At 47.7% G+C, this 27426-nt stretch overlaps 1 protein-coding gene across 2 annotated transcripts in view; it reads left to right on the forward strand.

Moving 5' to 3' along the window:
* LOC142466931 (arf-GAP with SH3 domain, ANK repeat and PH domain-containing protein 1-like) overlaps positions 1-27426 on the forward strand; it is a 107639-nt gene that overhangs the window by 38441 nt on the left and 41772 nt on the right. For both annotated transcript variants that reach the window (XM_075572579.1, XM_075572580.1), the window contains exons 10-18: positions 4491-4560; positions 6151-6238; positions 8722-8770; positions 8977-9140; positions 9913-10046; positions 11561-11652; positions 14523-14709; positions 19422-19507; positions 20421-20536. In XM_075572579.1, coding sequence (XP_075428694.1) covers positions 4491-4560; positions 6151-6238; positions 8722-8770; positions 8977-9140; positions 9913-10046; positions 11561-11652; positions 14523-14709; positions 19422-19507; positions 20421-20536 — 986 coding nt within the window. The remainder of the gene's footprint in view (positions 1-4490; positions 4561-6150; positions 6239-8721; positions 8771-8976; positions 9141-9912; positions 10047-11560; positions 11653-14522; positions 14710-19421; positions 19508-20420; positions 20537-27426) is intronic.

The raw sequence follows: 27426 nt of genomic DNA on the forward strand, positions 1-27426 counted from the left end.
ATCTCCCACACCAAGGGGACGGGGGGAAGTGAGCGCCGGGGGGCAAAGCTGTGAGCGCCGATGGGCAATGGTGGGAGCGCCGGGGGGGCAAAGCTGGGAGCGCCGATGGGCAATGGTGGGAGCGCCGGGGGGGGCAATGGTGGGAGCGCCGGGGGGGCAATAGTAGGAGCGCCGGGGGGGCAATAGTGGGAGCGCCGGGGGGGCAATAGTGGGAGCGCCGGGGGGGGCAATGCTGGGAGCGCCGGGGGGGGCAATGCTGGGAGCGCCGGGGAGGGCAAAGGTACAAGGTGGTACAAAGGCAGGCGCACCCCCGCTACCACTTCCTATTACCCCCCCCTGGCTGGGACCCGGGACAGAAGGGGGACACTCACGCGCACAGAGGAAGCCGGGAAGACACGTGTGCTCTGCACAAAGCGGAAGTCCCGCCCCCGGCTTCCTCTGACCTGCCTGCAACCAATCCCCTGCGGGCCAGCCGGCATTCTAAGTCCCGCCCCCGGCATCATCATTCATCCAATCCCCTGCGGGCCGGCCGGCATTCTAAGTCCCGCCCCCGGCATTCTCCTGCATTCAGTCCCCCCGGCAGCATTCACACACACATAGAAAAATACTTACCGGCCGCAGCATTCTCCTCACCGCCGCTGCACCGCAATACCGGGACCAGGGACAGAAACCGGGACAAAAACCGGGACAGACTTAAACCGGTACAGGCCTCAAAAAACCGGGACTCTACCGGTAAAACCGGTACGAATGGTCACCCTATGTATGGGGCCCATGACAGAGCGGTGACAGGGACCCCCAGATTGTTGTGTGGGGAGGAGGGGTTAACGGAGTCCTCTGTACCGGCCATCCCGGTTGGCTAGGTGAGGCATGTCCCCAACGGTGGAGAGGTGGGGCAAGCCACAGTTGGGTCCAGCTTCTGGTATCGGGCAGGCGCGCCCCGAGCCCGTCTATCCCTCCTTTGTGGTGGCCGATGGTAGTGACATATTATACTTATACTGGTTAAATCTTGGGGATTGATGTCTTTTTTTTAAAACAAAACTTGATACCTAGAAGTATTTTTAAATCGCAGTGTGTAAGCGCGGTGAGCTGAGACCTGGGAGGGGGAGATCTCCTCCGTCTGCTCCTTCTGTCTGATGTCACTGTGTGTTCTACAGGAGTTTGCACAGGCAGAGCCCCCTCTCTCCCCCTTATCTGTATTGGCTCTGTGATTAAGACAAATTGACTCTGTGGTTAGGACTGGGTGGGACAAGGGTAAAGCAATCACTTGATTGACAAAGACTCCCGTCCTCCATTTGAAGGGCCTGAAGAAAAGCATGTTTTTTGCTTAATTTCCAAAAAAAACAAAACCAGCCATTTCTTTGCATTTGTTTACGAAAGATCACTAGATTGTTATGATATTTTTGGTCAGCTCCCAGGGATTGCACTGTTACGGGATACAGTAGCAAGGAGAGGCTATTAAGACCTGCATAGCCTTGTCCTTGGAAAAAGTGATGTAATTGAATATACCGGGCTATATATTTACTGAGACGTGCTGCTCTACAGACTCGCAGTACAGGCCATGCCTTTGTATGGGCCGTATAGAGACAGATTTAGGAAGCCATGCTACTACGTGCCTGCCACACATTGCTGCAAGGTGCCTGCCACACACTGCTGCAAGGTGCCTGCCACACACTGCTGCAAGGTGCCTGCCACACAATTCTTCAAGGTGCCTGCCACACATTGCTGCAAGGTGCCTGCCACACACTGCTGCAAGGTGCCTGCCACACAATTCTTCAAGGTGCCTGCCACACACTGCTGCAAGGTGCCTGCCACACACTACTGCAAGGTGCCTGCCACACATTGCTGCAAGGTGCCTGCCACACACTGCTGTAAGGTGCCTGCCACACACTGCTGCAAGGTGCCTGCCACACAATTCTTCAAGGTGCCTGCCACACACTGCTGCAAGGTGCCTGCCACACACTGTTGCAAGGTGCCTGCCACACAATTCTTCAAGGTGCTTGCCACACAATTCTTCAAGGTGCTTGCCACACATTGCTGCAAGGTGCCTGCCACACAATGCTGCAAGATGCCTGCCACACATTGCTGCAAGGTGCCTTCCACACATTGCTGCAAGGTGCCTGCCACACATTGCTGCAGAGTGCCTGCCACACAATTCTTCCAGATGCCTGCCACACATTGCTGCAAGGTGCCTGCCACACATTGCTGCAGGGTGCCTGCCACACATTGCTGCAAGGTGCCTGCCACACATTGCTGCAGGGTGCCTGCCACACAGTGCTGCATGGTGCCTGCCACACATTGCTGCAAGGTGCCTGTCACACATTGCTGCAAGGTGCCTGCCACACATTGCTGCAGGGTGCCTGCCACACATTGCTGCAAGGTGCCTGCCACACATTGCTGCAGGGTGCCTGCCACACAATGCTGCAAGGTGCCTGCCACACAGTGCTGCAGGGTGCCTGCCACACAGTGCTGCAAGGTGCCTGCCACACAGTGCTGCAGGGTGCCTGCCACACAGTGCTGCAAGATGCCTGCTACACATTGCTGCCAGGTGCTTGCCACACAGTGCTGCAGGGTGCCTGCCACACAGTAATGCAAGGTGCCTGCTACACATTGCTGCCAGGTGCTTGCCACATATTGCTGCAAGGTGCCTGCCACACAGTGCTGCAAGGTGCCTGTCACACATTGCTGCAAGGTGCCTGCCACACATTGCTGCAAGGTGCCTGTCACACATTGCTGCAAGGTGCCTGCCACACATTGCTGCAAGGTGCCTGCCACACAGTGCTGCAGGGTGCCTGCCACACAGTGCTGCAAGGTGCCTGCCACACAGTGCTGCAGGGTGCCTGCCACACAGTAATGCAAGGTGCCTGCTACACATTGCTGCCAGGTGCTTGCCACATATTGCTGCAAGGTGCCTGCCACACAGTGCTGCAAGGTGCCTGTCACACATTGCTGCAAGGTGCCTGCCACACATTGCTGCAAGGTGCCTGCCACACATTGCTGCAAGGTGCATGCCACACATTGCTGCAGGGTGCCTGCCACACACTGCTGCAAGGTGCCTGCCACACAGTGCTGCAGGGTGCCTGCCACACAGTGCTGCAAGGTGCCTGCCACACAGTGCTGCAAGGTGCCTGCCACACAGTGCTGCAGGGTGCCTGCCACACAGTGCTGCAAGGTGCCTGCTACACATTGCTGCCAGGTGCTTGCCACACAGTGCTGCAGGGTGCCTGCCACACAGTGCTGCAAGGTGCCTGCTACACATTGCTGCCAGGTGCTTGCCACACATTGCTGCAAGGTGCTTGCCACACAGTGCTGCAGGGTGCCTGCCACACAGTGCTGCAAGGTGCCTGCCACACAGTGCTGCAAGGTGCCTGCCACACAGTGCTGCAGGGTGCCTACCACACAGTGCTGCAAGGTGCCTGCTACACATTGCTGCCAGGTGCTTGCCACACATTGCTGCAAGGTGCCTGCCACACAGTGCTGCAAGGTGCCTGCTACACATTGCTGCCAGGTGCTTGCCACACAGTGCTGCAGGGTGCCTGCCACACATTGCTGCCAGGTGCTTGCCACACATTGCTGCAGGGTGCCTGCCACACATTGCTGCAAGGTGCCTGCCACACAGTGCTGCAGGGTGCCTGCCACACATTGCTGCAGGGTGCCTGCCACACAGTGCTGCAGGGTGCCTGCCACACATTGCTGCCAGGTGCTTGCCACACATTGCTGCAGGGTGCCTGCCACACATTGCTGCAAGGTGCCTGCCACACATTGCTGCAGGGTGCCTGCCACACAGTGCTGCAAGGTGCCTGCTACACATTGCTGCCAGGTGCTTGCCACACATTGCTGCAGGGTGCCTGCCACACATTGCTGCAAGGTGCCTGCCACACATTGCTGCAGGGTGCCTGCCACACAGTGCTGCAGGGTGCCTGCCACACAGTGCTGCAGGGTGCCTGCCACACAGTGCTGCAAGGTGCCTGCCACACAGTGCTGCAGGGTGCCTGCCACACAGTGCTGCAAGGTGCCTGCTACACATTGCTGCCAGGTGCTTGCCACACAGTGCTGCAGGGTGCCTGCCACACAGTGCTGCAAGGTGCCTGCTACACATTGCTGCAAGGTGCCTGCTACACATTGCTGCAAGGTGCTTGCCACACATTGCTGCAGGGTGCCTGCCACACAGTGCTGCCAGGTGTTTATGTAATGATCTGTTTCACCGGGTGCCTGCCACACACTGCTGCAAGGTGCCTGCTACACAGTGCTGCAAGGTGCCTGCTACACAGTGCTGCAGGGTGCCTGCTACACATTGCTGCCAGGTGCCTGCCACACATTGCTGCAGGGTGCCTGCCACACACTGCTGCAAGGTGCCTGCCACACATTGCTGCAGGGTGCCTGCCACACAGTGCTATCAAGGTGTTTATGTAATGATCTGTTTCACCGGGTGCCACGCACAACTGAATTATTATCTTATTAGATGCCAATTAATGCTGTGCTTTTTTCCCTAGGCTCAGAAAAGTTTGGCAGAAAAGGAAATGTTCAATCAAGAACTGTTACCTGACTATCGCCCACGGAACGGTACGGAATTCTCTCTGTAACACTCCGCGTGTGTTATATTCTGTTTATTCCCTTTTTACTTATGAATTCTGTACTTTTCTATGGAAATCTGGGTTTCCCTAGGAAAGCGGAGAGCGGAGCAGTGATTTTCAGGTGGAAAAAGTAAACATTGATATCTGCAGTTAAAGGGGCAGTCCCCCCTGCATGTCTATTTACATTTTTTTTTACGTTTCTTCACATTACTGTACAATACGGGGTCTGTTGTCAACTCAGTTTTTTCAATGTTCACAGGTTTTTGTTTTTTTTTGTTGTTTTTTTTTGTTGTTTTTTTTTTAACGGTCTTTTTTGTGCCTAATTTTTTTTAGCATAAAACCTAAATATGACTGCTAAGCTCCTCTGACTTAGTAACAATAGTAGATTTCAGAGAACCTAATCTGAGAAGATGACGATGAGGCTTCCCCCCCCCCTTGATCAGATCCTTTGTAGTTTTCTTGGAAAACATCTCAGTGCTGCAGGGTGGGGAGGATAAAGTTTCTATGTGGACACCCTGCTGCAGGCTTCGGGACTTTTAACCTAAACAAAAATCAAAACCGCTAGGATTTTTTTTTTAAATCAGTCTGGTAGTCTGCCTAAAAATGGGATCACTTACAAAATATATCATATTTGGGGGGGGGGAGGGTAAACGGCACCTTTAACCCTTTGAGCGCCAGAAGGATAAAGCTTTTGATTCTCTAAAGCCGGGGTTGCCAACTCCAGTCCACAAGGGCCACCAAGTAGAGTTGCCCACCCCTGCTCCAAAGCTGTCACGTTACTGCTCCATCACCGCCCTCTTCCGCTCCTCGCCCCGTTAGATTGCGTTCCGCTCGGCACAGGAGCGAGCAGTAGGATTATGACATAGCTACTGTACTATATCATTGGGCCCCTGTAGTGCCGGACCCCATGGGCCATCCCGAGGGGTTAATCATCAGGATGGACCATTATACCCACCATTGGCTAAAGGGGGATTTCACAAAATAGTGACACTGAGGTGGTTTGCAGCAGAGAATCGTCCTGCTACCCAAGTGGCAGAAAAGTCTCCTTGATCAATCACTTGGCTCTATTTCCTGCGGTATGTACAGTAGGATCAGGGCTTAGTACCGTCACCTTTTTATTCTTACCTGCTCCTCCTACTCCTCATCTCCGGCATCTTCTGCTTTTGATGACGTGTCGCGGGGAATTCATGTATACTTGTGATAGACATAAGGATGTCCTACACAGTGCTTTTTGGGGGGCGAGAAATAGGTGCCGGTACCCGGCGGCCGTTGGAAAAGCATGGGCCCTGTTACATATCCCCCCTGTCCCTTCTTACATATCCCCCCTGTCCCTTCTTACATATCCCCCCTGTCCCTTCTTACATATCCCCCCTGTCCCTTCTTACATACCCCCTTTCCCTTCTTACATATCCCCCTTGTCCCTTCTTACATATCCCCCCTGTCCCTTCTTACAAGCTGCACATGTTGATAAATAAAAAGAGGATTGTTGCTTTAACTACAATTTTTGTTCAATATCTAGACCACCGTCACGCTGGGAGACAAGGTAATAACACAATAATGTGATTACATGTGTTTCCAGCCAAACCGTCAACCAGCCAAACTCAACCTGCTGACGTGTCAAGTAAAGCCGAACTTAGAAGACAGGAAGTGTTTTGACCTCATATCCCGTATGTTTTTAATTAACATTTGCTTGTTCTATATATTTTTGCTGACCTTTTAATGTTTAAAGGGCCAGTCTCTCCTACAGGACAACGTGTACTAATGGCAGTGACATGTTTAAGGGGTCAGACCCTCCTAGGGCCACAGTGTACTAATGGCAGTGACAGGGTTAAGGGTCAGTCCCTCCTAGGGGCAAAGTGTACTAATGGCAGTGACATGGTTAATGGGACTGTCCCTCCTAGGGGCAAAGTGTACTAATGGCAGTGACATGGTTAAGGGGTCAGTCCCTCCTAGGGGCAAAGTGTACTAAAGTCAGTGACATGGTTAAGGGGACAGTCCCTCCTAGGGCCAAAGTGTACTAATGGCAGTGACATGGTTAAGGGGTCAGTCCCTCCTAGGGGCAAAGTGTACTAATGGCAGTGACATGGTTAAGGGGTCAGTCCCTCCTAGGGGCAAAGTGTACTAATGGCAGTGACATGGTTAAGGGGTCAGTCCCTCCTAGGGGCAAAGTGTACTAATGGCAGTGACATGGTTAAGGGGCCAGTCTCTCCTACAGGACAACGTGTACTAATGGCAGTGACATGTTTAAGGGGTCAGACCCTCCTAGGGCCACAGTGTACTAATGGCAATGACAGGGTTAAGGGTCAGTCCCTCCTAGGGGCAAAGTGTACTAATGGCAGTGACATGGTTAATGGGACTGTCCCTCCTAGGGGCAAAGTGTACTAATGGCAGTGACATGGTTAAGGGGTCAGTCCCTCCTAGGGGCAAAGTGTACTAATGGCAGTGACATGGTTAAGGGGTCAGTCCCTCCTAGGGGCAAAGTGTACTATAGGCAGTGACATGGTTAAGGGGTCAGTCCCTCCTAGGGGCAAAGTGTACTAATGGCAGTGACATGGTTAAGGGGTCAGTCCCTCCTAGGGGCAAAGTGTACTAATGGCAGTGACATGGTTAAGGGGTCAGTCCCTCCTAGGGGCAAAGTGTACTAATGGCAGTGACATGTTTAAGGAGTCACATCTGGGTTATTGATGTCCATAAATCTATAAGTATTTTTAAATGATTATTTGTCCGTGTGGACACACGCTGAGCTGAGACTTTGGGAGGGGGGGGTGGGGTTATTTCCTCCGGCTGTCTGATGTCACTGTGTGTTCTACAGGAGTTTGCACAGGCAAAGCCCCCTCTCTCCCCTTATCTTTATTGGCTCTCTGATAAGGACAGGGAGGGATAAGTAGAAAGGAAACCCTTATTTGACAGTTCCCCATTCATATGCCCCTAAAATATGCAATGTGCAATACATTTCAAGGGAAACAAATTTAATAAAATATTAGCTTTTAGTAGTTAGATTAGTTTAAGGAAGCCAATTAGAAATAAATCGGCTAACTGTGTGCGTATGTATGTATATATAAATATATATATATTTATATATACACACACACCTGTACTGTAGCAAACATTATTGCCGCCATTAACTCAAAATAACACATAAAAAATGCATTAATGCACATGCATTAAGATAATGCAGCCATTGTTTTCAAACATTGCCATAATAACCAAAGATTGTCCAGGCCAAAGGATCCAGGAAGCCAATTATCCTGTTTCCCACAGTGGCAACTACTGGCATCTTCTACATGAAGCATCTTTCAGCCACTGCCTTGAGATGTGTCCATCCCGCTAGTAATAGGAACTGGGGAGGGGACAGTAACAGCCCGGGTCACAAGGAAATCCAGGAGACTTGGGCACCCACGGGTCTTCATGTAAAGGGGATGAGTTTTATTGGTGAATAAAACATGTTCAACGTTTCGCTCCCCTTGTGGACCCTGTCCAAGACCGTAATGGACGACAAATTAAGGCACATTACGACTCGGGCTACAACTGTATAGGAATTTTGCCTTTAATGTACAATTGACCTTAAAGTAATAATTCCACCTGAATGGCCACTCGAACGTAGACGTAGAAAGCTGCACCGTCACCTTCCGATAATGTAACTGTTTTATTGGCCCACCAGAGGGAGATTGACGCTGGCAGGCATAGGTGCTAACTGGCACAGAAGAAAAACCATGGCATCTGGGAACATACCATTTGAAACTGTTGCTCAACCACTCGATATAAACCTTTTACAAAACCTGATGATGCACAGACTGCATTGATTGGACGTTTTAAGCTATGCTTTTTTGCAACTTCCCTCCCATTGGTAACTGCGGGCCCATGTCCAGTCTCTCTATATCGGGAAAGGCAGGAATGTAGAGGGTTATTCCTTCAACTTTGATAGTTCCGATCAGGGCATGATCAATGGAAACTCCCAGGGACTTCAATGGGAGTTTCTGTGTAATAGTGGCCTCGATCAGCACTACTAGAATTAAATGAATAATCCTTCATGCACTTAGTAGGCAGGTGTGTTGTAGGTGTAAAGATGTTTTTTTTAAATGTTTTAAATATACTAAGAAAGGGGATATTTTCTAAAATGAAACCAACCGTTTCTTCTGACTCTTTCCAGACAACCGTACATACCACTTTTTGGCAGAAGATGATCAAGAATGTACTGCGTAAGTTGTGAATGTTGACTCAAGGAGAAGATGCCTCCAAACTCAGGTTATCATACTGTTCCCAATAGCTTGTAGAGTAGACGTCCTTTACACACTTGGAACAGTCCCCACTACATTTTGGGACAGTTGGTAACTCTATTCTGGAGAGCGGTCTCCATCAGATCGGCATCCTGGATAAAATGTGTGATGATTCCCATGTGTTTTAGGTGGATTTCAGTGCTTAGTAACAGCAAACAGGAGGCTTTGAACATGGCGTTTCACGAAGCGCGTTCGAGTGAGGAGAACAGCATCGAAGATCTAACCAAGGCCATCATCGACGATATAGGACGCATGCCTGGGAACTCTGTATGTTGTGACTGTGGCGCGCCAGGTGAGAAAACCCTTGGAAGTTCTAAGAATCTCCTCACCAAGTATTATTTATTTCACCTACATGGACAATTCCTCCTTGGACCAAAGTGTACTGATTATAGAGACCTGTTTAAAGCAGCAGAACATGCCTCCCGAGATACTTGCCTCGGAAGGGAGTTCCTGTAGCAGCTCCTGCTGGGCTTGGTGAGGCTATTGAAATGGCGGCGTAAATGTCCAGCCTCGTGCAGGCTAATAGGAAGTCGTGACGTTTTCACTTTGTGGCTTCCAATTGGCCCGCGTGATCGGGACATTTAAACCTGCAGATATACCAGCACCTCCTTCCAATGTATGTATCTCGGGAAGCAGGGTGTCCCCGAAGCTGAAATCAACACGGTTCAGCCCCGAAGACCCCTAATTCTCACCTACGGGGAAAAACATTTGTTTTTGATGCTCCCTTAAGGGGTTACATACTGTATTGGTGATTTGATGCAATTTTTTCAAACATCTCATAGCTACAGTACTGTATACAGTAAGTATTTGTAAATAATCGTTAAAGGTAGTTTGTAAACACTGAGCTGAGACATGGGAGGGGTGTGATTTCCTCTGGCTGTTCCCTTCTGTCTGATGTCACTCTGTGTTCTACAGGAGTTTGCACGGGCAAAGCCCCTCTCTCCCCCTCGCCTTATCTTTATTGGCTCTCTGATTAGGGTGGTCTAAGGATAAAGAAAACAAATGGTTAACAAACTCTCCCCCATTCAGAGATCTCTAAGTATTGACCTCCATCTATTTTGCAGATCCTTCGTGGTTGTCGATTAATTTAGGCATCCTGACGTGCATCGAATGCTCCGGGGTTCACCGCGAACTGGGCGTGCATCATTCCCGCATACAATCTCTCTCACTGGACAAACTTGGAACGTCAGAGCTCTTGGTAAGAAGAACAAAATCTATTATATATATATCTATACTATATATTTGGACGGAAGGGGGTGAAGTTGTCCAGAAAACGGCATGTTTTAAAGAATTGAGTGGCCTTGAACTAATCTAACTGTGCTAAAAAAAGAAAGAAGGCTTCTAAATGAGGGAATGTTTGTCAATCAAGTGCTTCTTGTAATCTTACCCCTATGTCCTTATCAGTGAGTCCTATACAGACAGCAGGAGAGGCTCTGTCTGTGCGAACTCTTGTTGAACACTGTGATAACAGACAAAAGGAACAGCCAGAGAAATTCAAACACCTCCTATTTCCCTGCTCATGTTTATAGACTAACTTTTAAAATGATTTAAAATTCTTCATAGTTGTCAGATTTAGGTAAAAATGCATCAATCACCCAAATGTTGCGCCTTAAACATGTCACTGCCATTAGTACACTTTGACCCTAGGAGGGACTGATCGCTTAACCATGTCACTGCCATTAGTACACTTTGCCCCTAGGAGGGACTGGCCCCTTAAACATGTCACTGCCATTAGTACACTTTGACCCTAGGAGGGACTGATCGCTTAACCATGTCACTGCCATTAGTACACTTTGCCCCTAGGAGGGACTGACCCCATAACCATGTCACTGCCATTAGTACACTTTGCCCCTAGGAGGGACTGACCCCTTAACCATGTCACTGCCATTAGTAGACTTTGCCCCTAGGTGGGACTGACCCCTTAACCATGTCACTGCCATTAGTACACTTTGCCCCTAGGAGGGACTGATCCCTTAACCATGTCACTGCCATTAGTACACGTTGCTCTTTGCAGGGACAGGGTGGTTTTGATATCAGGGTGAGCCTAGAGTAAGGAACACATTTGATTGACACACTCCCCTATTCAGGGGCCCAAACAAATGTAATTTGTAATCTACTTCCAATTAAACAAAATATGCCAAATATTTGCTTTTAAATGTTAAGATTAGTTTAAAAAAGATAATTAGATTGGTAAATTATTTAGAAAAAGTAGTTTTTCCGTCCGGCTATGTGGGATTGCACCTTTAAGTCAGTGAATTTCCTGTGCGTGTATTTTCTACAGTTCCAAGTTATAGTAGTTATTTGTCCTGAAGAAGTTCAGATTCATTATAGATTGTTAATCCTTTTAATAGACCAACATGAGAGACCTTCATAGACAACATTGTTGTGTACAGTGCTGTCCAAGCCTGACAGGTCTCTACTTTGTGTGTGTATAGCGGTTTCCAAGCTTCACAGATCTCTTCTTCTAGTGTGCTGTACACACATAACTCCCCCCTTGAGTACTAACAGAGCCAGTGACACAAGCTCTCCAGAATGAAGATGTCCCATAAAACCTAAGGAGAGGTCCTGTAGAAGAATAAAGTTGAATGGATCCAGTTGTTCCAAACCCTTCCCCAAAAAATCTCATGCTTGGCTAACTGGGTCCCAGAGTAACAGCAAAGCCTGTATCCCTCTTCTTTCTCACATTTAACAATGTTTTGTTTCTTCTGGCAGCTAGCAAAAAATGTTGGCAACTCCGGGTTTAATGATATTGTAGAGGCGAGTCTCCCATCTCCGACACTCAAACCTACTATAGACAGCGCCATGTAAGTATTTATCCCATTACATTGCCCATAATAAAAACATGCAGACTCAAAATGAATGGGACTCCTTCTGTAGTTCTGGTTGTCGTTAGGTTGTCGGAAGATGTCATCTCCATTCCTTTGAACTGTTCTGAAAACTTCCCTTCCAAGGTGAAGACGACGTCACGGCACCTTTATATTGGCTATATGAGTTGATCCCATAAAAAGCACAAGGATATGATCGTTACTTGCCTCAAGTCACAATGAAAGTCTATGATATAGAACCCAGATGTTAGAGTAGTTATTAAGACATTTCAGTCATTTAATTTAGGCAGGTGAAAATCGCAATGTTTTGGGGTATTCCCTCCCTCAGGTGAAACGAAGGAAACAACCCCCAAAACGTTTTGCTTTTCATCTGCATAAATAAAATGACTGAAACTTCTTCTTGACTACTGTAAAATGTGCTTGAGTGCAGCAGGGTTCTTATATACAGATGTAGTAAGCCTGACGGTCCTTGTTGTAGTAAGCCTAACGGTCCCCCCCTCCCCTGCAGCTCCATCATGGCAGACACTGTTTTCGGCAGGGCAGACTTTTGCTTGTTGGTCTGTGGCGTTAAGGACAATAAGTCTTGCTACATCTTTATTAGACTTGGTGTTTCCGAGGATTCCCACCAGCCTGTTCCAGCACAGACACCTCAATGATCAACTAGAAAGAACGAGTGCTATCTCCGCCATTTTGTTTTTCCAAGTCACAATGGTCTAACACTGGGAACACAAGCTTTTTACCACCACAAGACCTGTCTACTTTCTTATTGGTCACAGCTTCATCAGCATCATAGGGCTGAAGGAGGTAATGCAATTAAACTTTAGAAAGGCAGATTTTAATAAACTGAGGACTAATCTACAAATAAATAAATTGGTATGGTGTTTTTGCAGGGAAAAGTGTGGAAGATAAATGGGCAGTCTTTAAAACATTGTTAGAAAAGCACAGTTATCACTTATCACTTATAATCAAAATTATTAGTAATAGTCAGCATGGATAACCTTATTGTTTTTTTTGAGGAGGTAAGTAGGAATTTAGACCAGGGTAATGCAGTTGATGTGGTCTACTTAGATTTTGCAAAGGCTTTTGATACAGTTCCACACAAGAGGTTGGAGTACAAAATAAAGCAAAATTGGACCCAGTAATAATATATTGACAGACAACAGAAGGTTGTCATAAATGGAACTTTTTCAGGTTGGGCTAAAGTCGTGAGTGGAGTACCTCAGGGATTGGTACTGGGACCCCTCCTTTTTAACTTGTTTATTAATGACCCTGAGGTTGGGATCGAGAGCAAAGTCTCCATCTTTGCTGATGATAATAAATTGTGTAAGGTAATAGAATCAGAGCAGGATGTAACTTCTCTTCAGAAGGACTTGGAGAGACTGGAAACGTGGGCAGGTAAATGGCAGATGAGGTTTAATACAGATAAATGTAAGGTTATGCATTTGGGAAGTAAGAATAAACAGGCGACTTACAAATTACATGCGGATAAATTACAGGAATCCTTGATGGAGAAGGATTTAGGAGTGCTTGTAGACCGCAGGCTAAGCAATAGTGCCCAATGTCATTCAGTAGCTGCAAAGGCAAACACAATCTTATCTTGCATTAAAGGGGGAATGGATGGAAGGGAAGTAAACATAATTATGCCCCTTTATAAAGCATTAGTAAGACCACACCTTGAATATGGAGTACAATTTTGGGCACCACTCCTTAGAAAATACAATATGGAATTAGAGAGATTGCAGAGAAGAGCCACCAAATTAATTAAAGGGATGAATAATCTGATTTATGCGGAGAGGCTAGCTAAATTACATTTATTTATATAAGAAAAGGGGCGTCTAAGAGGGGATATGATAACTATATACAAATATATTCGGGGACAGTACAAGGAGCTTTGATAATAACTATTCATCCCAAGGGCAGTATAAAGGACTCGGGGGCATCCCTTAAGGTTGGAGGAAAGGAGATTTCACCAGCAACAAAGGAAAGGGTTCTTTACAGTAAGGGCAGTTAAAATGTGGAATTCATTACCCATGGAGACTGTGATTTCAGATACTATAGATTTGTTCAAAAAAAAGGTTGTGTATCTTTTTAGATGGGAAAGGTATCCAGGGATATACCAAATAAGTAAACATGGGAAGGATGTTGATCCAGGGAGTAATCTGATTGCCAATTCTTGGAGTCAGGAAGAAATGTATTTTTCCCCTTATGAGAGATCATTGGATGATATTTCACTGGGGTTTTCTGTTTGCCTTCCTCTGGATCAATATACTGTAAGTACGGATATAGGATAACGTATCTGTTGTCTAAATTTAGCATAGGTTGAACCTGATGGATACGTCTTTTTTTCAACGTCATCTACTATGTAACTGTGTAACGTTGCCACCGGTTCGAATCCCAGTGAAGCCTCCTTCTGACCTTGGGCAAGTCACTATCTCCCTCTGCCAAAATTAGATTGTTAGCTCTCCAGGGCACTCATTGTGCCTGCAGATATTCTGCATAAATGGTCAGGTTTATACAGTATAAGAAATGCATATTATCTAATATTATCTATATTATTAGTTTAAACCTTTGCAACTTAAAGGAGCAATCTACTCTAACCTCCATTTTGTTTCTTCATCGGATTGGAACTTGACCAATCTCCCCTAGTAAATTAGCATTCCCAGGGCATGACATAGTCACTACATCATCGGGCCCCTGGAAGGCCAAACCCCATGACGTAGGGGCCAAAGGGTTAAAAACCCAAGTGGGGGATGGGGGAGGGGGGGTAAATGGTCATCCAGATACACGGGAGTCATTGCAGGACAGTGTAGATTTGGATAATGAGGATTCCTCTTTGCTGTATTTGCTAGGACTTGCAGAAAAGATTTTATATATGCCAAGTATGTGCAGTGGAAGTACGCCAAGAGAGGAAGCAGTAACCCGGTCTCAAGAATGTACGACCTTCAAGAAGCGGTGAAATTTAAGGATATATTTGCACTTATTCAGGCGTACGCTGAAAAGATGGATTTAACGGAGCCTCTGCCACAGCCGGCGCAGGTAACTAATGTTTACAGTCAATATTCAGGACTGACATACATACATACATACATACATACATACATACATACATACATACATACATACATACATACATACATACATGAGAAACACGAAGAAATGCCTGACCCAAAAATGAGTAGTACTTTAATCGGCTATATAAAGCTACCAAAATCACAGCTTCTGACGGTGCTGGGGATAATGTATCAATGAAAACAAAAAGAGAAAAAAGTATCCCTCCGAAAGCACTCAAGTATACTAAAGTATCAAATGTATTAATCAAGACATCACAAACACACAAAGAATAACACAGTCCTGAGTATCTCACAGAAATTTAAATGTATGCCTAACACCTCAAGCAGTGTAATCAATGTGAGACCTCTGCAAACACACTACGTATGTCTCTTATTTCTTACTAGGAACGCACTAACCACAGGTGTAAAGGCCTTGATTAATAAATTTGATACTTTAGTATACTTGAGCGCTTCTGGTGGGATACTTTTTTTCTCTTCTTTGTTTTATATATTCACACACACACACACACACACACACACACACACACACACACACACACACACACACACACACACACACACACACACACATAGATAAATACATGCATACATACTCCTACTGTAGTAGCTTCGATAAAATCACGGCCATCCTGAACGATGTGGCATGACCCCATCAAACAGTTTGTTATTTGTGTTATCACGGTATTCAGAAAGAATCTGAAACCATTTCCACAAGTCTCAAACCGTGAAGTAGAAAAATGCCAATACCGCTCGGGACAGCAGCGATGTGATCTCAGTTTTTTCTAAGTTCTAACCCCGTGCGGTCTTCTCGCAGTCTGTAAGAGCTGCATAAAGGGGGCTGCAAAGAGAGCTCCCTGCACAGCTCTTACAGGCGATCACACTGTTTTTATTTAAATATTAATAAAATAGTATTGTAGCAGGGGGTCTCCGGAGCTTAACAGCATTCATTTCAGGTCCGGGGACCCCCTGCTTCCCAAGTTACAGGCCCCAGTATGGATTGCTGGTGTCTCCTATGCGTTTAAATGTCCCAGTCATGTGACGTGTGAGATTTAAACATTGTGGCGATACCGGGGCCTGTATCTCAGGAAGCAGGGGGTCCCCGGGGCTGAAATTATTGTGGTTTTGCTCCGGAGACCCCCTGCTACAATACTCTGTGATTTAAAATTAAATAAAAACAGCTTCATTGCCTTAGGGGCTTGCCGGTAAAACAATGAAGGGGTTAAACCTGCGTACCTGGTTTCTTGGGTTACAGGGGGAGGGTGAAGGTGGTAGTTGCCCCCGGGGTGGAAGGTTAGGCCTGCTGGGAAGGTTGCGGAGGAGTTAACCCCTTCACTACCATAGCGGTGGTAACCACTGCCAGTACTCACCCGACAGCGAACCACTCACTCCTTGGGCAACTACCCCCTTCGCCCAATCCCTCTACCCCCAAGAAACATTAAAATACAACAACCCTACTAACCACCTCTACCCCCAAAAACCCCCCTCCACCCACACCCACACCAAATACAGTACAATAATGGGCAAAATAACCTTTATCCAGATCTGGATAATAGCTAATTTGCCCATTCAGAATAAAACATTATCCAGCCGGCAATAAGTAAATAAAATCTCTACTTGCCCCTGCCAGGATGAAGGCCGTCCTCATCTCCGTCCTCCGCGTTCTTGTCCTCCATGGGCAGCAACAGTACAATAAAAAAACAACCCAATACCCACTAACCCCTTAATCACCTTAGCGGTTAGTAACCGCTATAGTAATTAAGGGGTTAACCCCGCTACCCACTCGGGATGCCTAAACACCCTCCCCGTGGCAACTGCCCCACCCCTCATTGATGGCACAGTTATAAACTATGGCCATAATATGGCCATGGTTTGCTACTATAGCACTGAATGGGCAATCTACCAATAAAAAAACCAAGCACCAAATAAAATACATTACATTTTATTCAAAATAAAAAAAATAGCAATAATTATAATAATAATCCAATTGATTGGCACAGTAGTACACCATGCACATATAATATGGGCATGGTTTGCCACTATGGCAATGAATGGGCAAGCTAGAAAAAACAGGCACAAAATAAAACATTGGCATTTAAATAAAATAAGCCTTTCACAATAAAGCCAGTGATTGTGACTGTGGTAAACCATACCCACAATATATAACATGGATTGCCACACTGACCATGAATGGGCAACCAAAAAAAAAAACAATCACAAAATACAATACATAACAATTTAAATAAAAACAAGCATTTGCCAAAAAATGCATTGTTTGTCGCTGTGCTTATCTACAGCCCGCAAGGGGCATAGATAAACACATTGGCAGTCAATGTGCAACCTAAAAAAGAAATACACAATTAAATAACATACAATCAATGTTTTTCTTACCTTTTGATATCTTGACCCCCGTCCTACGTGAGCACCAACTCTTGACCCTCGATGTAATGCTCCCCAATAGCCGACGCGAAGAAGTCCGTGATCATATCTTGATTGAAGAGACGTCTCCCCGGGGAGTTCTTCATTCTTTTCTTCTTTCTTTTCTTCAGTCTTCTCTACTTGTAATCCAATTGGGCGGATGTTGTCCCGTCAGCTTCTTAAGATCAAATGAGATGGGACATGCCTTATATAAGGCCTGTGATGTCAGATTTCCATGTCAAATGGAACACACACCCAATCCGATTTGGCTGGTGTACCATGTGACAGGGATTTTTTTTTAAAGGATATGACGTCATCTTAAAGGGAGGGAAGCCAGCCAATCAGGAAGGCTATGCTTCTCTTCCTTTAAGATGACGTCACAAGAAAAAAATGGCTGCCATCACATGGTAATCTTATCAATCACATTGGGAGAAATACCATGTCTTGCATCATATGGTACACCCCCAATCTGATTTTAAAGGGAGAGAAGCATAGCCTTCCTGATTGGCTGGCTTCTCTCCCATTAGGATGACGTCACATCCTTTAAAAAAAACATGGTACACCAGCCAATCGGATTGGGGGTGTACCATTGAACACTCAAATGTGACTTCACAGGACTTATGTAAGCCCTATTCCATCTCATTTGATCTTAAGAATCCGACGGGATAACATCTGCCCCATTGGATTACAAGTAAAGAAGAGAAGAATGAAGAAAAGAATGAAGAACTCACTGTGAAGACGTCTCTTCAATTAAGATATGATCACAGACTTCTTTGCATCGGCTGTTGAGGAGCATTACATCGAGGGTCAAGAGTTGGTGCTCGTGTAGGACGGGGGTGAAGGCATCAAAGGTAAGAAAAACATTGATTGTATTTTGTTTAATTGTGTATTTCTTTTTTAGGTTGCCCATTGACTGCCAATGTGTTTATGTATGCCCCTTTTGGGTTATAGATAAGACAGTGTCACAGGAGACCAGGTTTATTGTACACCTTTTATACCAGGATCATTCATTGAGCAAAACAGGTAATGAAATAAATTGTAGTTTATTCACTTAAATACACACAATGATACACAAAATGCAGTCGAAAAGACACACTTACTTGGGGACTGGGGTAAAAAACTAGACTTTCCTAGCTGCTGTGCACTGTAAAACAGAGTTTTTCCTTGACCAGGACTTAGCTCCAAATGTCCTAGAACGTTCGTTTTTGAGAACTTGGTCCCAAAAAGCTGGACTTAGAATATTTTCTGGGCAAGATTTTCTGAAGCCGCTGCCTTGCTACTCACGCAAGAGCACTTTTGAAAATCACGACGATGTTTCTGGTGCCGAGAACCTCTCATTTGATTGGCTCAGGGGTTTCTTATAGTATTTTGGAGTTCATTCCCAAACTAATATAGCCAATCACAGCGTGGGAACTGTCCTTCCAGCCAATCAAAGTGAAGCCGGTCTTGTGAAGCCAGGTAAGCAGGGATTCTAAATCTGCCAAGGGACATGCGCAAATTTGCCACCTAGTCCCTTGCTATTCAGATGGCACCTGCTGGATCAGGCTCCTCCAAGTCTGGTGGGGCAAATGGTAGTCCGAACGACTTACATTCATCCCAGGACGCGGGTACTTAAGCCCTTCCTTTCTACCCAAATGGTCTTCACACCCCTGGCGTCCTCTGGTGACTTTCATCTCCGATGTCCTGCAGACTTACTGGCACCAACTTGGCATCAAAATACACAGATTCCCAACAAGCTCTGAGAAACCCCAACCATTACCACATAATATATATATGCATATAAGTGTCAAAAGGAGTGCTAGTGGGCGTGGCTAAATGTATACAACAAAAAACAAAAATGCCCAAAGCTACTTCCAATGTGACAAAAATACACAGTGCAATACCTATATATCTCTTGTAAAAGGGTCATTTAGTTTAACCCTTTGGCCAAAGCGTCTTAAGCCTGCTGCCACTTACAAGGCGTGACCGTAGCAGGACCTAACACTCACCTGGGTTAAAATTCCTTTTACCACGCCCACTAGCATTCCTTTTGACACTTAAATGCATATATATACTGTATTATGTGGTAATGGTTGGGGTTGGCTGGAAATAAACACTTTGCAAGCTGCCAAAAATTCCAGGCATTACTGAATGAATAATGCCCAGAATTGTAACCAATCAGAGAGCAGTGATTTCAGTAATGCCCGGAATTTTACAGCTTTAGCTTATAATTGTGAATAATCATCATGACTGTCACTGAGTAAGTTTTTTTTGCTTGTGCAGGAGGCCGGGGAGACAGTTCTGCATCTCGCGGTGCTGTTATCAGACCGAACCTCGCTACATATAGTGGACTTTCTGGTGAATAACAGGTAAGCCCTAGTGACTAACAGTATCTTAAATAATGTCCACCCATCCCGACATATGTAGTTTATTATACAGGTGTATCTTGTTCTAATAATGTTCCTGTATAGCGCAGCATTGTGCGTGAACTAGTCGGTGACCCAAAGCACTTACCATCTCCTTGATGGTGCCTACGGTACAGAGCACTGAAGACCCATATTTACTAAATAGTGCTACTTCTAGACACCTTCCAGCACTGCATATGAGAGATATCCACCATTACACACCATTCAAGTGAATATTCTGTACCGGGTCTTCCAGCGCAGAATGGGTCAGAAAGGAGCAGTTTTCCCATAATCCTTTCCACACGTGTGTGCCCCCCCCCCCCCCCCACACACACTGAGGTAACCGCTGAGTAAAATGCTACTATTTTCAGCTCCCGGATCCACTTGTTCCAGTTGACGCTTAAGTTACCGGGTTTAATTCGCCCTCTGGAAACAAAATGGCTGCCAAATCTCAGGCCAATAGGAAGCTGTGACATCATCGGTTGTGACTTCCTATTGGATGGCCAGGTAAAAATACCCTTGAAAAAACAGATCTCCTATGAGTATCTCAGGAACCCGGTGGTCCCCGGAGCTGAAAATAGCGCGTTTCATCTCTTCATCCCTGGAGGACATAGGGTCTGGGAAATGCAATAGATGATGTGGTTTTCTTTGGTTCATCAAAAAGTAAAGGTAATGCACAGCAAAAGTGATTGAATAACAGCAATAATATAATAAAAAGAGGTTACTGGGAGGGTGGGCGTTCTCCTGTCGCCAATTGATATCGTCAAAAAGATCCTCCAGCTGTATCTTCTAACCAATATAATGTTCATTATACAAAAAAGAAACAACAACATTTTGACCACAAAGGCCTTCATCAGGGGTATTTCTTTGTTAACAGCGGGAACCTGGTGAAGCAGACGGTACGGGGAAACACGGCGCTCCATTACTGCTGCATGTACAACAAGACAGAGTGCATGAAACTCCTCCTCAGAGCCAAAGTCAACATTAAAATAAGTGAGTACTCAAAGATCACTCTTTCCACCGGCGTCTCATTTCCAGCGAGAGAGACTGGCTGCGGGTTCATTTTGAAAACGTTCAACCCTCGACAAAATGTGGTTAGACATTTTAGAAATGTTGATTGTCATCGTCACTTTCAGCAAAACCTTTGTGCTTTGACTCTAAGGCCGTTCGTATAGTGCCCGAGACGGGCGACGCGACATCGCCCAAAAACAAATACATTGCCGCCGCCGCGTGCGCTTATAGTAAGCACGATGGCGACGGAGCGACGTCGCGTCACCAAATTTGGAAGCTGGCAATATTTGATTTTTCAAGGGCTGACAGCCCCTGAACCAATCAAATGCCAGAAAGCCTGTGACGCCGCCGCAAAGCGAAATATAACTTTTTTTGAGGGGGCGCGGTGTTACAGAGGCCCTGCGCTCTTCAGTACGTGGCCTCTGTAACTCACTTACCTAAATTCTGTGAGCTCCGGGCGATGTGTTGCCATGTCAACGCGGCGGCAAATGACATCGCGGGGGTGACACCACATGACCCTGTGGCGTCATTTCACCCCGATTAAAGTTAAGGGGGGCGCGACACTGAGGGAAAGCAGGCAGGGGGGCACAGCGCAGAAAGTTTGCGCACCCCTGGTTTAGACCCAGGGTGGCCAACTCCAGTCCTCAAGGGCCAACAACAGGCCAGGTATTAGGAATATCCCTGCTTCAGCAGCACAGGTTGAATGGGCCACTGATTGAGCCTCCTGTACTGTAGCAGGGGTATCCTTAAAACCTGACCTTGTTGGTGGCGCCTGAGGACTGGAGTTGGCCACTCCTGGTTTAGAACATGGCAGATAGTGAGGTGATGCTTTAATTCCAGGCTGATGATGTCACTGCCCTCACTTTGGGTAGGAAACGTCAACAAACCGCAATGGGCAAGACAAGAAGAGGATTCTGGGGAAGAAAATAGCAGCCCTAAGTCTCTCCCTGATACAGCAAACAATCCATAAAACTACAATTCTTTAAAGCTGCAGTTCAAGCTGCTGTTTTAAAAAAAATATATATATTTTTTGCCATTCAATATGTGCATCAATACAATCTGCACACTGACAAGTGATTAGCTAAACTGCAGATCGATCTGTTCTCCTGTAATCGATCGCTCAGGGTTATTAAATTCAGCATTCTGGGAAATATCGTTCTGGAATATGATTGACAATTTGTGCACTGATGGCGAGAGACGGCTCAAGAGCCAGAGCCTATCAGAAGGTGGAGGGGGTGTGACTTTGGAAATGCTTCCTACATTAGAAACATTAAAACATGTCTTTTTTTTTTAAATGCTACAGTACAAGTCTTCTCTCATAGTACAGAATTGATTTATTAAAAAAAAACACACATGTAGGATATTGCAAGGACTGCTGCTTTAAATAGCTGTTAGTTAGAGCATCGGTGCGCAAACTGGGGGGCGCGCCCCCTTTGGGGGGCTCAAGATTATGTAGTGGGGGCGAAGGCTGCGTGCGGGGAAACCTGGGGGTTTGAGCGGGCAGAGCTTTGCACGGGTGGGGAAACCTGGGGGCGGGCAGAGCTGTGCACGGGCGGCCAGAAGCTCCGTGCTGCTCCTTCTGCTTCTAGTTCTCTGCTGTGTCTGCCTGCAGAGGGGGCGGGGCCTTGCAGAGGGGGCAGGGCCTTGCTGCGTGGCCTTCCCTGCACAAAGACAAGCCCTCCTCCTCCTGTCTGTTACCCGCACGTTTTCAGCAGCACATGAACACACACACACACAGAGACACACTGTCTCTTTAAGGGAGCTTGCTCTCGCAAGACGGAAGCAGAAGTAGGAAGCAAAGACAGGGAGAAGAGCTGCAGCACCTGAGCAGGCTTAGTTACTCCCTCCCCCCACCCACCAGGGTGTGTGTGTGTATATATATATATATATATATATACAGTGTTCGACAAATCACCCAAAAATCTACTCGCCCAACCAAAAAATCTACTCGCCACCTAGTCCCGCCCCCAACCCCGCCCCTAGTCCCGCCCCCAACCCCGCCCCTAGTCCCGCCCCCAACCCCGCTTTAAAATAAAATATATAATTAAAATTAAAATACATTTAATAAATTCCTAGTCAGAACAACATTCGTTTTTGACAAATGTATTTAGTTGTGTGTGTGTGTGTGTGTAAGTGTCGATCTAGAAATAAAAGCCAGGTGTGGATGACTAGTTTCCTGAACCCCTTAACCAGTGTCTGGACGTCCCCGCTTCACAATATCTAAAGCAGCAATCCCACCTGGGATCTTACCTGATCCGCAGTCCCTCAATGTCCAGGTACCTCATTCCCGCAATGTTATACATTGGAGGGAATGTGTTCCCTACCTGTCTCCTGGGTTAGGGAGGGTTCCGATGTCTCCCGTGTGAAGCTTGAGTCAGATCTGGAAGAAAGCAGTATAGGTTATTTTGGTGTAGTATAGGACAGTTAAGATATATAGGGTAAATAAGATATCCAGATACAGAGAGGGGGAGAGAGAGGAAGAGAGAGAGGAAGAGAGAGAGGAAGAGAGGGAGAGAGAGAAAGAGAGAAAGAGAGAGAGAGAGAGAGAGAGAGAGAGAGAGAGAGGCGGGAAGAGAGAGAGAGAGGAAGAGAGAGGAAGAGAGAGGGAGAGAGGGAGAGGGAGAGAGGGAGGAAGAGAGGGGGAGAGAGGGAGAGAGAGGAAGAGAGGGAGAGAGAGGAAGAGAGGGAGAGAGAGGGAGAGAGAGGGAGAGAGAGGAAGAGGAAGAGAGGGAGAGAGAGGAAGAGAGGGAGAGAGAGGGAGAGAGAGGAAGAGAGAGGGAGAGAGAGGAAGAGAGAGAAAGAGAGAGGAGAGAGAGAAAGAGAAAAAAGAGACAGAGGAGGGAGAGAAAAAAGAGACAGAGGAGGGAGAGAGAAAAAGAGACAGAGGAGGGAGAGAGAAAAAGAGACAGAGGAGGGAGAGAGAAAAAGAGACAGAGGATGGAGAGAGAAAAAGAGACAGAGGAGGGAGAGAGAAAAAGAGACAGAGGAGGGAGAGAGAAAAAGAGACAGAGGAGGGAGAGAGAAAAAGAGACAGAGGAGGGAGAGAGAAAAAGAGACAGAGGAGGGAGAGAGAAAAAGAGAGAGGGAGAGAGAAAAAGAGAAAGGAGAGAGAAGGAGACAGAGGGGGGAGAGAAAGAGAGGGGAGAGAAAGAGACCAGAGAGAGGGGAGACGGGGGAGACCAGAGAGAGGGGAGACCAGAGAGAGGGGAGACCAGAGAGGGGGGAGACCAGAGAGGGGGGAGACCAGAGAGGGGGGAGACCAGAGAGGGGGGAGACCAGAGAGGGGGGAGACCAGAGAGAGGGGAGACCAGAGAGAGGGGAGACGGGGGAGACCAGAGAGAGGGGAGACGGGGGAGACCAGAGAGAGGGGAGACGGGGGAGACCAGAGAGAGGGGAGACGGGGGAGACCAGAGAGAGGGGGGAGACCAGAGAGAGGGGGGAGACCAGAGAGAGGGGGGAGACCAGAGAGAGGGGAGACGGGGGAGACTAGAGAGAGGGGAGACCAGAGAGAGGGGAGACCAGAGAGAGGGGAGACCAGAGAGGGGGAGACCAGAGAGAGGGGAGACGGGGGAGACCAGAGAGAGGGGAGACGGGGGGAGACCAGAGAGAGGGGAGATGGGGGGAGACCAGAGAGAGGGGGGCAGGGGTGACTGACCGGGGCAGGGGTGACTGACTGACCGGGGCAGGGGTGACTGACTGACCGGGGCAGGGGTGACTGACTGACCGGGGCAGGGGTGACTGACTGACCGGGGCAGGGGTGACTGACTGATTGGGGGGGGGGGGGGGAGGTACCTCTGGTGTCACACATACTCCCATACACACATACACATTCTCCTATATATATACATACACACACACACACACACACACACACATACATACATACACACACTCCCACATACATACACACACTCCCACATAAATACACACTCCCACATACATACACACACTCCCACATACATACACACTCCCACATACATACACACACTCCCACATACATACACACACTCCCACACACATACACACACATATATACACACCTATATACACACACACAGGCCATGACCAGCACCACCACGCTCCCCCGCCCATCTCCTGCTCCGCTCCCACATGAGGGGGCTTCCCCCGCTCCCATCACCCGGCGCGCTCTCTGACGCGGAACCGGGGGGATGAGGGGGCATCCCCCGCTCCCATCACCCGGCGCGCTCTCTGACGCGGGACCGGGGGAAGCGGGGACATGAGGGGGCATCCCCTGCTCCCATCACCCGGCGCGCTCTCTGACGCGGGACCGGGGGGAAGCGGGGACATGAGGGGGCATCCCCCGCTCCCATCACCCGACGCGCTCTCTGACGCGGGACCGGGGGGAAGCGGGGACATGAGGGGGCATCCCCCGCTCCCATCACCCGACGCGCTCTCTGACGCGGGAAGCGGGGGGGGGACGCGGGGGGGGAAGCGGGGACATGAGGGGTCATCCCCCGCTCCCATCACCCGACGCGCTCTCTGACGCGGGACCGGGGGGAAGCGGGGGGGGAAGCGGGGACATGAGGGGGCATCCCCCGCTCCCATCACCCGACGCGCTCTCTGACGCGGGACCGGGGGGAAGCGGGGACATGAGGGGGCATCCCCCGCTCCCATCACCCGGCGCGCTCTCTGACGCGGGACCGGGGGGAAGCGGGGGGGGGGGGGGAAGCGGGGACATCCCCCGCTCACATCACCCGCCGCGCTCTCTGACACGGGACCGGAGGGGAAGTGGGGGGGGGGGAACGGGGACATGAGGGGGCATCCCCCGCTCCCATCACCATAACTGCGGGCAGCAGGAGCACCGGGGAGGGGAGGGAGGTGGAGGAAGGCACAGATAATACTTACTGTGTCCTCCATACTCCATGGGAAAAAAATGGCCGCTCGTTGGGGGCTGGCTCATATAGAGCCTGGCCGCGCGCCCACAAAGCCTGGGAGCGCGCGCCAATCATCTGTCAGGTAGGGGGAGTTTTTTTTTTTTCAGCCAGCGCGAGCAGGGAAATTTCAGCGCGAGCAGGGAAAATTTAAAAAACAAAACACGTGTGCTGCTTGGGCCAATAGTTACTCGCCTGGGGGTTAAATCCACCCGCCCCGGGCGAGTAAATGTATAGGATTGTCGAACACTGTATATATATATATATATATATATATGTGTGTGTGTGTGTGTGTGTGTATATATATATATATACAGCTCAACCCCGTTATAGCGCGATCCGCTATAATGCGGATCCGCTTATAACGCGGTTTGAGCGTGGACCCCGAATTTAAAAAAAAAGTTTTTTAAAGTTTTGTTTTTTTTGCACACACACTGCACAGACTCACTGCACATTGCATACATTCACAGCACACTGCATACACTCACAACACACTGCACACTGCCCACACTCACAGCACACTGCATACATTCACACACACTGCACACACTCACTGCACACACTCACAGCACACTGCACACACTCACAGCACACTGCACACACTCACAGCACACTGCACACACTCACAGCACACTGCATACACTCACAGCACACTGCACACACACACTCACAGCACACTGCACGGCACACTGCATATACTCATAGCACACACTCACAGCACACTGCATACATTCACAGCACACTGCATACACTCAGCACACTGCACACACTCACAGCACACTGCATACACGCACAGCACACTGCATACACTCACAGCACACTGCACACACACAGCACACTGCACACACAACCTGACACACTGACACACACACACAGTCTTACACAGTCAAATACACACACAGAGACACACTGTCTCTTTAAGGGAGCTTGCTCTCGCAAGACGGAAGCAGAAGTAGGAAGCAAAGACAAGGAGAAGAGCTGCCAGATGCCGGGTAAGTGCTGTTGCCGCTGCCCCACCGGGTCTGGGAACACTGGGAGAGTTCTCAGCTTTCCCCCTCCGGCGGACACAGTACCACCACAAAAATAAAAAAAAATTGGCGGCCATTTTGTTTCCGCGACCCCATTTATAACACGTGGTCGCGGGTGGCCCCCGAGGACCGCGCTATAACGGGGTTAAGCTGTATATGTGTGTGTATGTGTATATATTTGTGTGTGTGTGTGTGTGTGTGTATATGTGTATATACATATATATATATGTGTGTATGTGTGTGTGTGTATATATGTGTGTGTGTGTGTGTTTGTGTGTATATATATATGTGTGTGTGTGTGTGTGTGTATATATGTATGCGTGTATATAAACTAGGATGGAGGGGTGAGGGGAATGAAACAGATAATGAACTAAATGGAATAGATGAGGATACAAGGTGGTATGGAGGTAGAATGGGGGCAAGTGCAAGTTTGACAAGCAGTGAGATACCCAAGTAAATAGAGATAATACTAGAAAACTTCTAAAGACTAAACCAAGTGGGAGCAGAAAGGAAGGAGCAGATAAGATAATAGTACAGGCTGAAAAAAAACTTAAATGCATGCTTGCTAATGCAAGAAGCCTGACAGATAAAATGGGGGAGCTTGAATTAATAGCTACAAGGGAGCAGTATGATATCCTAGGCATTACTGAAACATGGTGGGATGAAACTCATGACTGGACAGTTAATTTAGAGGGTTATTCTCTTTTTCGGAAGGATCGAACAAATAGAAGGGAGGTGGAGTTTGTCTATATGTTAAACCAGATCTAAAACCTATTATAAGGGATGATGTCTATGAAGGGAATGATGAAAATGTAGAGACCTTGTGGATAGAAATTAGCAGTGGAGGTAAAAGTATAAAGAAAATGTTTGTGGGAATATGCTATAAACCACCAAATATCTGTGAGATTGAAGAAGCTAAAATACTTTTGCAAATGGAGAAGGCATCAAAACT

This window comes from Ascaphus truei, chromosome 15 (genome assembly GCF_040206685.1).
Source record: "Ascaphus truei isolate aAscTru1 chromosome 15, aAscTru1.hap1, whole genome shotgun sequence".
Lineage (NCBI taxonomy): Eukaryota > Metazoa > Chordata > Amphibia > Anura > Ascaphidae > Ascaphus > Ascaphus truei.